Source organism: Bacillus rossius, chromosome 13 (genome assembly GCF_032445375.1).
Source record: "Bacillus rossius redtenbacheri isolate Brsri chromosome 13, Brsri_v3, whole genome shotgun sequence".
Classification (NCBI taxonomy): Eukaryota; Metazoa; Arthropoda; class Insecta; order Phasmatodea; family Bacillidae; genus Bacillus; species Bacillus rossius.
The window spans coordinates 7,688,138-7,703,411 of record NC_086340.1 but is presented as its reverse complement, the minus strand read 5'-3'; the positions used below and the strand labels follow the sequence as shown (position 1 = coordinate 7,703,411).

Here is a 15,274-nt window from a genome sequence, read left to right as displayed (position 1 = left end):
AAAATGTATAGTTACTCTTAAATTGTGACCTTGAACCAAAACTCTTCAACTCTTAAAGTTTATACCATTAAAATTTATAACTGGGACATTATTTTTTTTGGACGTTCTTTATATTTCAATCCTAAAATCAATTCAGAGCAGAAAATTTAAAGTTGTTAAATATCTGTTGGTATGTAGCCTTTGTAGCAAAAAAAAACAACTAAATTTTTAGGATGTCATTCATTCACCAATAAAATTTTTGTTTATTTAAAAGCACTAAAAAAACTGGTATTTTGAGAATTTTTCTATTGAGTTATGATTTATATCACAAAAATGAAGAGTTTTACCATGAAGGCTACATACGAACAGCCAATTCACAATTTCATACCACACAATTACTTATTTATAAATAATGCTAGGATACTTAATAGTTTTTTATAAACTTTAGTGCCTATTGATAACACTTATTACATTCATAAAACCTTTCAAAAAATTAGAAATATTTACAGTATCAATTAAAAAATTTGAAGCAAAAAAGGCACAAAATATATAGGATACCAGTAAAATTCTATATTACAACATTAAGTGACAAAACCACTCTGTTATTTTTTCATTTTGTTATCCTTTGAAACTTTTTTTTTTAGATTTGTGACTAAATTCTGTTTTTCACGCGTAAAATACTAGTGGTATCATAACTATGATTTAATTTTTTGCAACATTGTTAAATATAATTTTTTTTTTCAAATGACGAAAACAATCAATGATATCCATGATATACAGTTAGCTGGAAAACCAGACAGTACTTAAAAATAGAACATTCCAGTTTGGACCGTGGTTTTGTTAACCAATCAATGTCGAAAATAGGTATGTCACAGCATTTAACTTTGTCCAGTTAACAGAAAAACCATTGGTTTGTCTCACGTGATACTCCATCCACGTTTAGTGCTCAAATCACATTGACCTTGACCTTGAACTCCTCAGAACACCCTTAACAGCATCGGTTTCTGTGATACCAGTTGCGCAACTAAGTTCAGCGACGCATTCGCCCTAAAGCATTGTGAAATATTGTTTTAAATATTTTAACTAGGCAAAGATTTAATGCATGCATGTGGTAGCATTAACCTACTTAGCAAACTATTTCAACAGGGTTCAATGTAATGAGGTAGAAATCGATAAACAAAAAAATATATACAAATATTGCAGTAATTCATAATGATTGTTTATTGGAATAAGATAATAAATAAAATATGAGATGAAATTGTATTTTATTTTTTCTCATAATCTCTTACATATAGATGAAATTCTAGTCTGCTTTTGCCCACAGTAAAACAACGATATTTTGGTATTAATCAAAGTTATCTAAAAAAAGATATGTAAGTTTTATACTGACTTGTTTTATCAAAACATAAACACATAAATAATGATACATACACATAATTCTACACAGGAAGAATATCTGTGAAAATAAGCCTTGCAAATTTCAGTAACCGACAATATTAATTTTAATGTAAAAAATAAAAAAACCAAATAATCAAAATTAAGTTACTTCTGCAAATAAAGGATGGTATTTCTACAGTTCTGAAATAGCGAATGTTATAAACGTTTATGTGATTGACTGACTAGTTTGAGCAAATTAATATTTTTTTACTACAGGGTGGCTAGCAACAGGGAAATCAGGACAAGTCAGAAAATTTTCAACAATAGGGAAAAGTCAGGGAATTCCTAAGGTGTTCATGAGTAGTGTAAATAAGGGGCTCCCAGCGCTGGTTCTGGTTGGAGGACTGACCTCTGACGTCATGGCGGCCATCTTGGTGTCAAATTTCCTCGAAATTTCTAAAACAAAAATCACTCAAAAATTTTCTATTTCAAGGGAATAATTCCCGTTTTTTAAGGGAAAAATCCCCATATTTTTTTCCTTAAAAAATTCAGAGGTGCCTAATTTCCTCGGAGTAGGGCTTTTTCCTCAAAAGCCCCAGCAAAGGTCCTCTGACCTTGACCTTGAGAGTAAACTTAAAATTCAATATTTTTTGTACCAATAAATTCCGAAAACATTCCCAAAAATATATTAAAAATTTGTGTAGTATAATTGTTTAGTTACTTAATCCACTTTAGTCCTCGCATCAATTTCCGGCTAGGGTAAACATGTAATTTATGAATAAATGTTTTTAAAAATACTTAATTACAACTTAAATAACATTTAGATAAAAAAAATTGCTTACGTCATACCTGACATCTTGGATTCAAGAACTATACACCATTTTGAATAATGACATAACATCAGCATTCTTGAAAATCCGTAGTTTTTATCAAAAAAATTGGTTATTGTAGTTTTAGGTCGCATTAAATACTTCTTTTTAATTTTAAGTAATAATAAAATATTTGTGGTTACTAGTATTTTAATTTTTACACTCCTCGAGACATATGGAATGGTTCATTGTGGTGGTTCTATATATTTAGGAGATCATTCATTTTACGATTGTATTAAGGTATATTTATAATTATTCTGAATGGATTTTTTTCCATATAGGATAGATTGAGGAATGACTTTATATTAACCGTTCTAGATTAACTTAGGCTAGGAAAAATAAATAACACTGCCTTGTCATAGAAAACATTTGGGTGAATAGCTAGAAAATGGAAAAAATGGCAAAACTTTGAAAACAATTGGTTGTCTGTAAAGTCGGTTTACGGACGATAGTTTAATGTGACGTCATAACAAAACATTGATGAAATGATTGCATACTTTTATGAATAAAATTGAATAATTTTTATTGAATTATCACTATTTTGTATGGATACAAAGGAGTGAAATGAAATCTACAGTTTAATTGAAATTACTTTATGATTTACTTTTATTTGCACTCATTAATTCAAATATGTTTATTACTTTAACGAAAAGATTATTTTAACTATAACTTTTATACATGTTTGCTATTTAACTTCTTCCAATCTGTGTTATTCTGTTAAGGATAGGACGATGATAGGAAAAGTAGAAAACGAATGGGAGTTTTTTCAAGTTTAATGTGCCTCGAAAAAGTCAAATTGATGGTTGTTTCCAATCGAGTGGAAAAGAGATAGATGCGGCGCAAGCGTACAACGAGCGTAACGGGACACAGCGCAACGTGACAATGTGCGTAACGGGACACTTCTTCGTGCGTGCAGCCGGCGTTCATCGATTCATTAGACGTTGTCACGTCAAAACGTCAGTACGGCGTGGACACATTTCTCTTGATACTTCAGCAGAGATGATCATCTCTGCGGCTGTTGTCGTGACGGCCTTACCCCCCCCCCCCCTGGACCGACTAGGCAATTACCTCGAGAGGCATCAAGAGAACGTGACTTACGTCAAGGACACCCGGGTGTTTGACAAGCACAGAGTGACACATAGACGTCACTTCCACGTTAGAGAAACTGCCTTACCGGATGGTCTCTCGTGGGTAGAGACCTGCAAAATTCGCGGGTTCATTTCGTGATATGCTACAATTCAAATAATTATACCTTAGCGCTGCTTCTACCACTGGTTCACTGTTAATCTGGCGTAATGAGGGCCAATATGGCCAATATGGAAGTGTCGAATCACAGGTTCCCAGTCGAGACGAGTCACAAGTCAGCAGCCAATGTACAGTTGGCATTTGCCCGAGTGTGTAGAGGATATTTGAGTCTATCCTGGAGGTCATTGAACTCGCGAATTTTTCCGGTCTCTACTCATGGATAGAGACCTGCAATATTCGTGGATTCATTTCGTCATATGCAACAATTCAAATAATTATACCTTAGCACTGCTTATACCACTGGTTCACTGTTAATCTGGTGTAATGAGGGCTAATTAGGGGACCCTCGCTCATAGAAGTGTCGAATCACAGACACTCGGTCGAGACGACTCACAAGTCAGCAGCCAAGGAACAGGTGGCATTTGCTCGAGTGTGTAGAGTGTAGTAAAGTCTATCCTGGAGGTCAGTGAACCCGCGAATTTTTCCGGTCTCTACTCATGGGTGTGTGTATGTACCAACATCAGTCAAAACCTCGCCAGAGAAGTATGACACCTAACCTCATGACACTGAACCATATTGTTCTCCTTATTGCAAATACACTTGTAATGCGAAACTAGGACACGAAAACGTGACGTAGAAATGAGTAAAATAATACCGAGCGCGATGAATGTAAGCAAATTATTGTGTTTTGAACTACATTTCCGTACCCGCCGCGAATATGATATAATGTTACGAAAAGGGACGCACTTTTTTAAGACCCGTTTGGGGTCTGTTTACGTAAAGAATTTGAGAATTTTCTGTTCTGCTTCCATAATCTTTTCAATTTTTTTTTAAATTACAAGAGTGAAAATGGCTGAAACGCGCGTTTTCGGAAATAACTTTCAGGCGAGAGATTCTTGAAAGCACTCAATTGCCTTGCATTACAACTTTATTTTATTTTCTCCGCTGTATGACGGTATAGTTGGTCTATGCACGACGAGAAGACTGCGCGCCAGTCCAGAGGAGACACAGCACTAGAAGCACCAGCGAGCGTCGCCTCACTTAAGGGGCCCGCCTTGTCAGGGGTGTACGTGTGTCGGCGAGGCGGGATGATAAGCGCGACGCTCGCTGGTGCTTCTAGCGCGGTGTCTCCTCTGGACTGGCGCGCAGTCTTCTCGTCGTCACAGGACAACTGTGAGATTTTAGCGGTGACCGTAACATTACACGGCGCGGAGAAATGAAGATAAAGGTGTAATGCAAGTCCCTTAAGTGCTTTCAAGAAACTGTACCGGTTGTTTTACGCCTAAAAAATTACCTTGGAAAACATGCGTATTCAGCCATTTGAAAATACAGTTTGAAAACTTAATCCGAAATCAAATGTACTTTTCGGCCCTCAGCGAACTCTTAAATGCGTTTCGTAAGCAGACCCCCACTCGGATATCTTGGAGTAGTTTTGTAATCGCGTTGTTTTTCCTGAAGCTCTGCGCACCGTGTGTGTGTCCGGGTAGGCGGGGGCCTTTAACACAGACACACCCATGCAATGGCGGATCCAAGGGGGGTGGGGCACCAGGGGCAAGTCCCCCCCCCCCCCGAAAAACCAGTTGTCTGCTACATTAATATTGCCGACCAAAATGATTGTTTCTGAAACCAATAAAATATGTTAATATAATTAATGAATTTCTTGTAGAATCATAAAATATGGTGGTTGGATGTTATGTGTAGATAGTGTGAGTAGATTAAATACAAATTTAGTAATTTTAAGACATTTTTTCTCTGGCTACTCTGAAATCCTAGAGTGCCCCCTATGAGGTGAACCTCTGGATCCGCCACTGTGCCCATGACTGGAAGCTCACCATTAACTCCCAAAGTGTTGCCCAAGATCTTCTCGCGGTAATAACAAAAATGCACGACCTCAGAACCGTCGACGGTCACCCAGAAGGCCTCGCCTCTTCCTCCTCGTGACGCCGGCAAGGACGGGAGGCGCTCCTGGCGGCGAGGCGAGGAAGCTAGCCCGAGCCCTGCTCGTGTATATAACACGAGCCCGGGACCACCGAGCTCGCACTGCGCGCGCACGAGCAAACAAAACAACTCTCCACCCGAACCACGACGATGAGATCGGTAAGTGTCGGGACCACGCGTCGGCGGCGGCTTTGAATATATATACTGTATAGAAGTCGCCAGCCCAGGTTAAAATTTCTAATACGGTTTTGGAGGTAGTTGGTTAATTCACCGCCGCAATCGCCACCATCTCTAGGGCATCGACTTGTGGTGGTCACCTAGCGGACAAGTGTCGAACTCTTCAAACACCCCTTCCCCCTCCCGTTGAACGACCTTGAGCTGCAGTGAATGATGGGTGGGGTAGGTGCGGGGAATGACAGCGGGCAACAGTGCTGCGCTCTAACGTGTAAATAACAACTAAGACGATACAGGGCGTTACGGCAGCGCAATGCAGCGGTGAAGTTCCCAAGCTGCTCATCATACGCTTCTGAAAAACGTACGAGTAAATCCTATTCACTCGCGACTTCTATACAGTATACATATTCAAAGGCGGCGGTCCTACTACGCCCGCTCAGCGGTCAAGCTAGCAGCGAGCTTGTGCCCGGCTTGAACTGGGCTTGACACTTCAAGCTCGCTTGAAGCCCGAGGAAGATTAGGCCCCCGCCATCATCACTATTTTCCCCCTATCTTTTTGCTACATTTCTAATTTTTTTAAAGTATCCATCCCAATTGTTGGCATGCAAAGGCGTAAATCATATTTCCGAAATACCTTTTTTGCAACATCATATTTTCTAAAAAGGCTGTAGTAACTTTGTATTGCAATGAAAATTTTGTTTTAATGTCCCGGGGAAAAAAAAGGTATTTCGTAAGGTTAAATTTGGAATTAGAATATTGTGGAAGAGCATAATCTATATAATTCCTTTATTGTTTTAATTTCGAAGGAGATTTAATTGAAAGACGCCATCTTGGTTTCAACAGATTTTTTGTTAATATTTAGTTTATAATGATCTTATTTTTAAGAAATTTGGCTCTTTTCAGCATTGCGCATACTTTCATGAAATGCCTGGTTATGAACAAAAAGTTACTCCTATGAAATAATAATTGGTGTGTCTAGAATTTTAATTTTTTTTCTGTCAGAATCTCTACAGCTGTAATTATACTGTCAGTAGACATTATTTAATGGTCTTATAAAAATATATAAATAGTTTGATTTAAAAATATATATTAAAACTTATTATGATTATCGATGATATGCAAAATAAGAGTTTTAATTTTTAACAACCCGGGCAGTGTCGATTTGGCAACAGTGTTCGCCACTCACTCTGCACTGCAATCCAAGCGTCAAATAGACTATAGCATCCAGAGATTAGAGAAAGTTACAGCTAGAGCATAAACACAGTTTGTAGGTATCTCTGCTGGAGCCAGGGGACGTAAGGGGGAAGCAGGTCGCCGCCATATTGTGACATGTAGAAAATCGCATTTTCTCATAAGTGATGTATGTATGGTGGTGGAAAAGTGCATGAATATTAAACAAATAAAGACTGTTGACTCGAGAAAAAATGATTGTGTACAAGAGTATGTAGTAAACTACATTTCTATATACTACTAGCTGCAGTACCCGGCGTTGCCCGGCCTAAACACATGGAGCTTTATTATCTGCGAGTTAAAGCAAACTGGATAGCGCTATATGACAGTGTGTTTGACATAGAGAAATGTCACACAATTAGGTACTGTTTGTATGTTTATGATCTATGATTTTTTGTTTACCCATGGCGATCGGTTATTTATTATTTATTATTAATGATAAATTATTAAGACCATTAATCGAAATAAAAACTATCCTATCTCTCAAGTTGGAAAAAATTACACATAAATGCCAATTTTCATCGAAATCGGTTGACTTGGTGAAGAGTTCACTGGAAACAAACATCAGGACACTGGATTTATATATATAAGCAAATGGCCGCCATCTTCTCACGTGAACAAACTGGCCACAGTGCTCAAAGCTTATGCTCCATCTGTAACTTTGTCTAATCTCTGACGATGCGTCGTCGAGTCCATTCGCTTGATCCCCATCTCGGGCGAGAAACCAGCAGACACGAAGAGAACCGGGACTGTTCGCGGTGCCAACGCGGCGGCGCGGGGAGTGTTCGAGGCGTCTGCTCCGTGCCGCAGGTCGCCGCCGTGTCGCTGCTGGTGCTGGTGTTGGCAGGCCTGAGCGCCTGCAGGGCTCCCGTGGGCGGATCCAGCCCCGTCACGTACCTGCTGAGGTGAGACGCCCCGTGTTCCCGCCCCTCAGTGCCGAGCGGTGCGACACTTTGCCTCATTTACTCCCGAGTCAACACTACCCCTGTTAAAAAAACTGGTTGTCTGTAAAGTCGGTTTACGGACGATAGTTTAACGTGACAACGTCATGACAAAACATTGACGAAATGATTGCATACCTTTATGAATAAAATTGAATCATTTTATCGAATTATCACTATTTCGTATGGATACAAAGAAGGAGCGAAATAAAATCCACAACTTAATTGATAATTTTACTTTTATTTGCACTCATTAATTCAAATATGTTTATAACTTTAACGAAGGGATTATTTTAACTATAAATTTTATACATGTTTGCTATTTAACTTCTTCCAATCCGTGTTATTCTGTTAAGGATAGGACAATGATAGGAAAAGTAGGAAACGCATGGGAGTGTTTCAAGTTTAATGTGCCTCGGAAAAGTCAAATTCGATGGTTGTTCCAATCGAGTAGAAGAGAGATAGATCCGGCGCAAGCGTACAATGAGCGTAACGGGACACAGCGTAACGGGGCAATGTGCGTTACGGGACACCTTTTGTTGCGTGCAGCTGGCGGTCATAGATTTATTAGACGTTTTCAAGTAAAAAAAAAAAAAAAAAACATTTTGGGGTTAGGGTTTGTGACGTTAAAATCAACAAAATCGCCGCGAAAATTAAAAATAAGTATTTTAAATTCCCTCTCACCCCCTTCCGGAAAGTTAGGTTTTAGCACGTCTAGGTTAAATGAGCGAAGTTTAAAATAAAGCCAATAGATTAAACATTTAAATTTCTTGGAACAGCGCAAGAGGAGCTTAGAACGAATTTCATGTTATGGCATCTAAGGTCGTTACACAATTTTTTTTTACCTTCAAACACCAATTTTCCATTCCTTGCACAAACACGTAGTAGTATAAAAATTTTCTTTGCACCGAGGTTTACGGTATTATGAAGATGGTTTGAAATAAATTCAAACAAACGTGAGAATAAGTTTTAATTCTTTTTATTTCAACCCCTGTTTTACGGTAATAATTCGTTTGATAAAAAATTGTTTCAGCTAAAGTTCAGGATTTATACAATTAATTATAACTATATTGAGAGTATATATATTTTAAAAATAAATGCTTTTTTTTTTACTTTCAACTCTTGTTTCGATTCCTTTCAGAAAATGGATGGTTACATACACATTTAATTTAATAAAAGTTATATACAATATTTAGAAAGTAAACCAAAATAAGAATGGATTTGATGATGTACGTGGTACGGAAGTTTAACATATATTCATATTACAACCCTAGGTTTTTCAACCCCTTGCAATAATGGTTTGTATTATCAAAACCTGTTTCAGACTAAAGTTTTAGATAAAAATGATAACATTTGTAAAATATTTGAATGGATTCAATGGTGTGCATACGAAAGGAGTTACGTTTTCCTTTTGTTATCCGACCTTTGATTTTTCCACTTCTTGCAGTTATGGTTGGTCGTATCTCCTTGCGATAATTAATTCTTGAAGCGGGAGCCAGTGCGCCGCGCGAGTAGTCCACCCGCGTCACAGCGGCGTCGTGAGGGAGAGAGAAGTCCAGGCTCTGGCCCTGTATATTCATTGGCGGCTGACTTCTTCGAAGCTTGTGTCACGATATGACAAATGCCTCGATCGTTTTGAGCGATTACGTAGAAAAAAATAAGTAAGAGCGTACTGAACGTTTGGTGGTATAATTATAATGTTATGTAAATTCATCTTTTTTGACGTGACAAGGTGTAATAAATCGATGAACGCCGGCTGCACGCACGAAAAAGTGTCCCGTCACGCACATTGTCCCGTTACGCCGTGTCCCGTTACGCCGTGTCCCGTTACGCTCATTGTACGCTTGCGCCGCATCTATCTCTCTTCCACTCGATTGGAACAAACATCGATTTGCCTTTTTCGAGGGACATTAAACTTGAAACACTCCCATTCGTTTCCTACTTTTCCTACCATCGTCCTATCCTTAACAGAATAACACAGATTGGAAGAAGTTAAATAGCAAACATGTATAAAAGTTATGGTTAAAATAATTCTCTTTGTTAAAGTAATAAACATATTTGAATTAATGAATGCAAATAAAAGTAAATTTATCAATTAAATTGTAGATTTCATTTCACTCCTTCTTTGTATCCATACAAAATAGTGATAATCCAATAAAAATGATTCAATTTTATTCATAAAAGTATGCAATCATTTCATCAATGTTTTGTTATGACGTTGTCACGTTAAACTATCGTCCGTAAACCGACTTTACAGACAACCAATTTTTTTTTTTTTTCGGAGGTTGAAAAAAAAAAAAAGCTCTCGTATTTATGGACGGATTACAAGTAGGGAAACCACCCGGATGTCCTCTGCGCGCAGGTTCGAGGTCGAGGAGGGCGTGCCGACCCGAGGGGGCGGCCTGATCACGGCCGCCAACAGGTCCCTGGAGGCGGCGGGGGCGGCGCGCGCAGCCCGCCCCCAGGAGGAGTCCTAGCGACCTGCAGCAGGGCAAGGGAGGGCCGCCGGTCGCAAGCAGTCGTCTTCCCTCCGTGACACGAGGACTCGAGGATGTACCTATCTACAAGTGACGCACGTCATGTAAAAAAAAAAAAACAGAAAATAAGCGATTAACGACAATACAGGCCCGTCTGCAACTGCAATGTCCTAAGCTAAGTCCGACGGACAGCGATCAGTGTCCGACCAGAGACCCGGAAAAATTCGCGGGTTCAATGACCTCCAGTATAGACTCCCATATCCTCTACACACTCGGGCAAATGCCAACTGTTCATTGGCTGCTGACTTGTGAGTCGTCTCGACTGGGTGGCCTGTGATTCGGCACTTCTATGAGTGAGGGTCTCTAATTGGCCCTCAGTCCTCCAGATTAACAGTGGACCAATGGCAGAAGCAGCACTAAGGTATACTTATATGAATATTTAGCATTACACGAAATGAACCCGTGGATTTTTCAGGTCTCTACTGATCGCAGATTGGTCCACGCGACCCTCTGACGTCATGCGTGGCTCTGTGCGATGGTCCGAATACAATAGTAAACTTTATGCCCCAATGTGCGTGTCCTTCCGTAGCGTAGAACAACGACAGAACACTAGACATGTTTCGAGTTTCCGGTTCCCGTTCGAAAAAAAAAAACACGTGCATGAAAACGATAAACAGAATAAACAATCGGAAATTTTTTTTTTACTGCGCTGTAGTGACTACTTTTTGGATTCAGGGCATCGGACATCACAATTGTAGACTTGGAAGTTTTCCGTCTGACATTAGGATAAGGATACGGATCACCCACAGGTTCTGACTTTAGTATAAGGGCCTTTTGAAACAGAAATGAAAGTATCACCCGATATTTCTTTGGTGTTATGGAAGAGAGGGTTAAGTCAAAAACATCAAATTTTAAGAGAGGTGGAAGAAAGTCAAGGATTATTTGAAGGATATGCCTTCTGACACTTTATATGGTTTGTAGCCTTGTGTTGTCTGTATAAGATATCAATAATTAATAATATAAAATTAATATTTTATCGAAACAAAAAAATTAGACTTTCTTTCACCTCTCTTAAAATTTGATGTTTTTGACTTAACACTCTCTTCCATAACACCACAGATTTTTTCTTTTCCCAGCATAGCTTCCATGCGTGTTTGACGCATTCGTCCCGACGATGGAAACCCGTCATGTCTCGCACGGCCCGTTTGAGGTAGACGTCAGAGTCAAGATTCATCCCGCTGAGGAACTTCTGCATGGGCGTCAGGCCTGAGCTGTAGCGAAGCTGCTCCGAAAATTCACCAACCCCCGTATTCACGAATTGGTGCGGCAAATGCAGCATTTTCTGAAAAAACTTCCACCAATTCCGAATGGATCTATCCAACTTTCTTTCCTTTAGCAAAAAAAAAAAAAAAAAAAAATCTCATTCACAGCTTGTCGCTCCTTCACAGTTGACGATGTAATCACTAGCGCCATTTTACGGGTCGTTACCACAACGCCGAAATACCATAACGCCGAATATCAAAATTGACCACAACGCCGACAGCTAGAAAACTGCTGTGTTCCACAACGCCGAAATAACAACTGAATGAATTTGTGTGTGTTTCTTAAATGTACCTTAACGCCGAAATACCACTATCAAACCTAACCTTACCTAATCTGACCTAACCTAGCGTAATATAACCTAACCTTACTTAACCTAGCCTATCCTAGCCTATCCTAGCCTATCCTAGCCTATCCTCGCCTAACCTAACCTAACCTTTGTGGCAGTCCTGCAATGACATTTTACGGCGTTAGTGTTTTTGGCTTTGTGGCGCGTCCCCCCATTTTACCGGTGACTGACGAACGCTATCGGTACGTGGAATCACGATATATTGGACTGCGCCCAGACAGAGTAGCACCCTCTAGGTCCCTTTTTTTAAGTAAATAATTTCTTTTCTACTCATTATTTTCGTCTTTAAAAATTGACATGTGCGTTACTTATTGATATACCCTCATATTTTCTTTTAGGGGTGGTTTTTACCAACATATGGACGTAGATTCGATGAACAGTGATTTCGTTCAATGTCCAAGTTTATCTGGATTCATCAAACGAACCATGATGCTGTCACAGTTTAATGGCTGTATTATTTTGAAACTTTATAAAACTACAACAGGAGTAAACATCAAGGATATAACGGAAAATTTTATGACTTAATTTTTTTTCCAATTCATGCTTAAATTAGTAAAACAAAATCACCAAAATGTAACATTTTATGTATTATAATTTTATTTTCGGATGAAGTGCTATTACAAACATATTTTATATCAGGTAATACAACCTTTGTCGTTTTATTTCTTTATAAACAAAAACATCATTTATCTAAAATGGATATGGTATGTGCTTTTGTCAATGTATAATACACAAATCTGCCTTATAATGTATCTTAATTTTAAAAATAAATAAAATAACAATATAAGGAATCACTTTATAAGAAACATATCAGTTGTATGGAATTGTTGGTTAAAGTATGTTCTTTGTATGTTATGTAAATAGAAGGCAATGCCAAAATGTATGTAAATATTTTAATTCCTGTAACCAAGAATGCCATCATATACATGGAATTAAAAAAAACTTAGTGAGGAAATTAATCTGTTAAATCACACTCACAAATCATATAAAATTGTGAAAGTATAAATAAAGTAAGAATAAAATAACAATTGCGTTGTTTTATGGAACAGAAAATACACATTATTGTTTAAAATACTGATATAGTATTGACTGGCCATTCATAAACACGTATGCATGGGAATGTCTTGAAGTCTATCGTGAATTCATTTGAACTTTCTTAAACAATTTGTTATCATCAACTGCTTATCTTGAACATGACCACAATGTAAGTAACAGATGCAGATAATATAAGAACTAATAATCCAACCAGAACCTCGACAGACTAGAAAAAAAACTAATCGTTTAAGTACAATAATTGGAATGACTGCTTCGGAATTCTTTTTTAAAGGACACTCTTAAACTAAGGGATCTTAAAAGGACGTCAGCAATGGTTGCAGGATCCTTACAGAATCGCCGCTGGAGGAACTTGGGGCTTTTTCAGGGGCCTGCAAAGCGGGCGATGCCCAAGTTGTATTCATCCTTATATCCTGTCCAGGGGCGCAACAACAGGGGGGGGGGAGTAAGGGTTAATAGCCCCCCTTCTGAAACCTTGAAGTGGGGGCAAACGGGGGCAAAGAAAAAGGCCGTGTAATCAATTTTTAGATAACAAAACTGCTTAAATAGCACCATTTTCCACCTTGAAATACAAATTTTCCCGGGGGAGGACCCCTGGACCCCCCGCTTCAATAGGGGGGATCGATGATTCTTTATAAAAAGGTATATTGCCCCCCCCCCCCCCCTTTTGGAAATTTAGTTGTTGCTTCCCTGATCCTGTGGATTTATTACCTCGGTGAAGCGAACCGCCTTTCGCTACGGCAGACAAAAGGCAGGACACTCTCTCGCCCATCACACGTAGGTACTCCTGCGAAGGACTCGTCGACATATATATAAATGGTTGGGTTTGAAGAGGGAATACTGTAGTGACAGGAAGGGGGCCAACAGCAGTAGACTACACGGGCGCCGTGGCGACCTGTTCGGCGGACCCGCCGCGCGCCGCCGCCACCACCACAGCCTTGGGGGCCTGCCCCGCCTCCAACATGGCCGCCGCCTCCTCGACCGCAGCGCCGCCCCTCTGCTGCGGCCGAGCGCCGCGGCTCGCGAACACCACGGACACCACCATCTGCGCCAGCAACACGCAGTTGCAAACTAGGCAACACTGTAATTGTTTTTGAGGGGAATAGTTGAGTACGTGGTGGGGGAACCGATAGAGGAGAGGAATATTTGGATACGTGGTGGGAGGACCGATAGAGAAGGGGAATAGTCAGGTATGTGGGGGTAGGAACCGGGAGAGGAGGGGGATAATTGATTGTGTGGTGGGGGAACCAGAATAGGAGAGTATTAGTTATGTATGGTGGGGGAACCGATAGAGAAGGGGAATAGTTGGGTATGTGGGGGTAGGAACCGCGAGAGGAGGGGGATAATTGATTTGTGGCGGGGGAACCAGGATAGGAGAGGATTAGTTATGTATGGTGGGGGAACCGATGAAGGATGGGAATAGTCAGGTATGTGGTGGGGGAACTGTGAGAGGAGGGGATTAGTTACGTATGGTGGGGGAACCGATGGAGGATGGGAATATTCAGGTATGTGGTGGGGGAACTGTGAGAAGAGGTGAATAGTTGGGTATGTGGTGGTAGGAACCAGGAGAGGAGGGGAATAATTGATTGTGTGGTGGGGGAACCAGGATAGGAGAGGATTAGTTACGTATGGTGGGGGAACCGATGGAGGATGGGAATAGTCAGGTATGTGGTGGGGGAACTGTGAGAGGAGGGGATTAGTTACGTATGGTGGGGGAACCGATGGAGGATGGGAATAGTCAGGTATGTGGTGGGGGAACTGTGAGAGGAGGGGATTAGTTACGTATGGTGGGGGAACCGATGGAGGATGGGAATATTCAGGTATGTGGTGGGGGAACTGTGAGAAGAGGTGAATAGTTGGGTATGTGGTGGTAGGAACCAGGAGAGGAGGGGAATAATTGATTGTGTGGTGGGGGAACCAGGATAGGAGAGGATTAGTTACGTATGGTGGGGGAACCGATGGAGGATGGGAATAGTCAGGTATATAGTGGGGGAACTGTGAGAGAAGGGGAATAGTTAGGTATGTGGTGGGGGAACTGTGAGAGGAGGGGAATATTTGGGTATGTGGTGGTAGGAACGGGGAGAGGATTGTGTGGTGGGGGAACCAGGATAGGAGAGGATTAGTTACGTATGGTGGGGGGAACCGATGGAGAATGGGAATAGTCAGGTATGTGGTGGGGGAACTGTGAGAGGAGGGGAATAGTTGGGTAAGTGGTGGTAGGAACCGGGAGTGGAGGGGGATAATTTATTGTGTGGTGGGGGAACCAGAATAGGAGAGTATTAGTTATGTATGGTGGGGGAACCGATGGAGGATGGGAATAGT

The 15,274-nt window shown here is 40.3% G+C and overlaps 1 protein-coding gene and 1 long non-coding RNA gene across 2 annotated transcripts in view; one reads left to right on the top strand and one right to left on the bottom strand.

The window, feature by feature from the left end:
- The first annotated feature begins 5,517 nt into the window (after window positions 1-5,517).
- Window positions 5,518-12,971, top strand: LOC134538184 (uncharacterized). The gene is made up of 3 exons (XR_010076104.1): window positions 5,518-5,567; window positions 7,623-7,717; window positions 10,116-12,971. It is a non-coding gene; the product is annotated as an uncharacterized LOC134538184 (long non-coding RNA).
- Window positions 12,476-15,274, bottom strand: part of LOC134538183 (MFS-type transporter SLC18B1-like) — a 41,963-nt gene continuing 39,164 nt past the window's right edge. Inside the window, exon 12 of the mRNA XM_063379249.1 lies at window positions 12,476-13,997. Within this exon, the coding sequence (XP_063235319.1) occupies window positions 13,827-13,997 (171 nt within the window). The 3' untranslated portion in view covers window positions 12,476-13,826. The remainder of the gene's footprint in view (window positions 13,998-15,274) is intronic.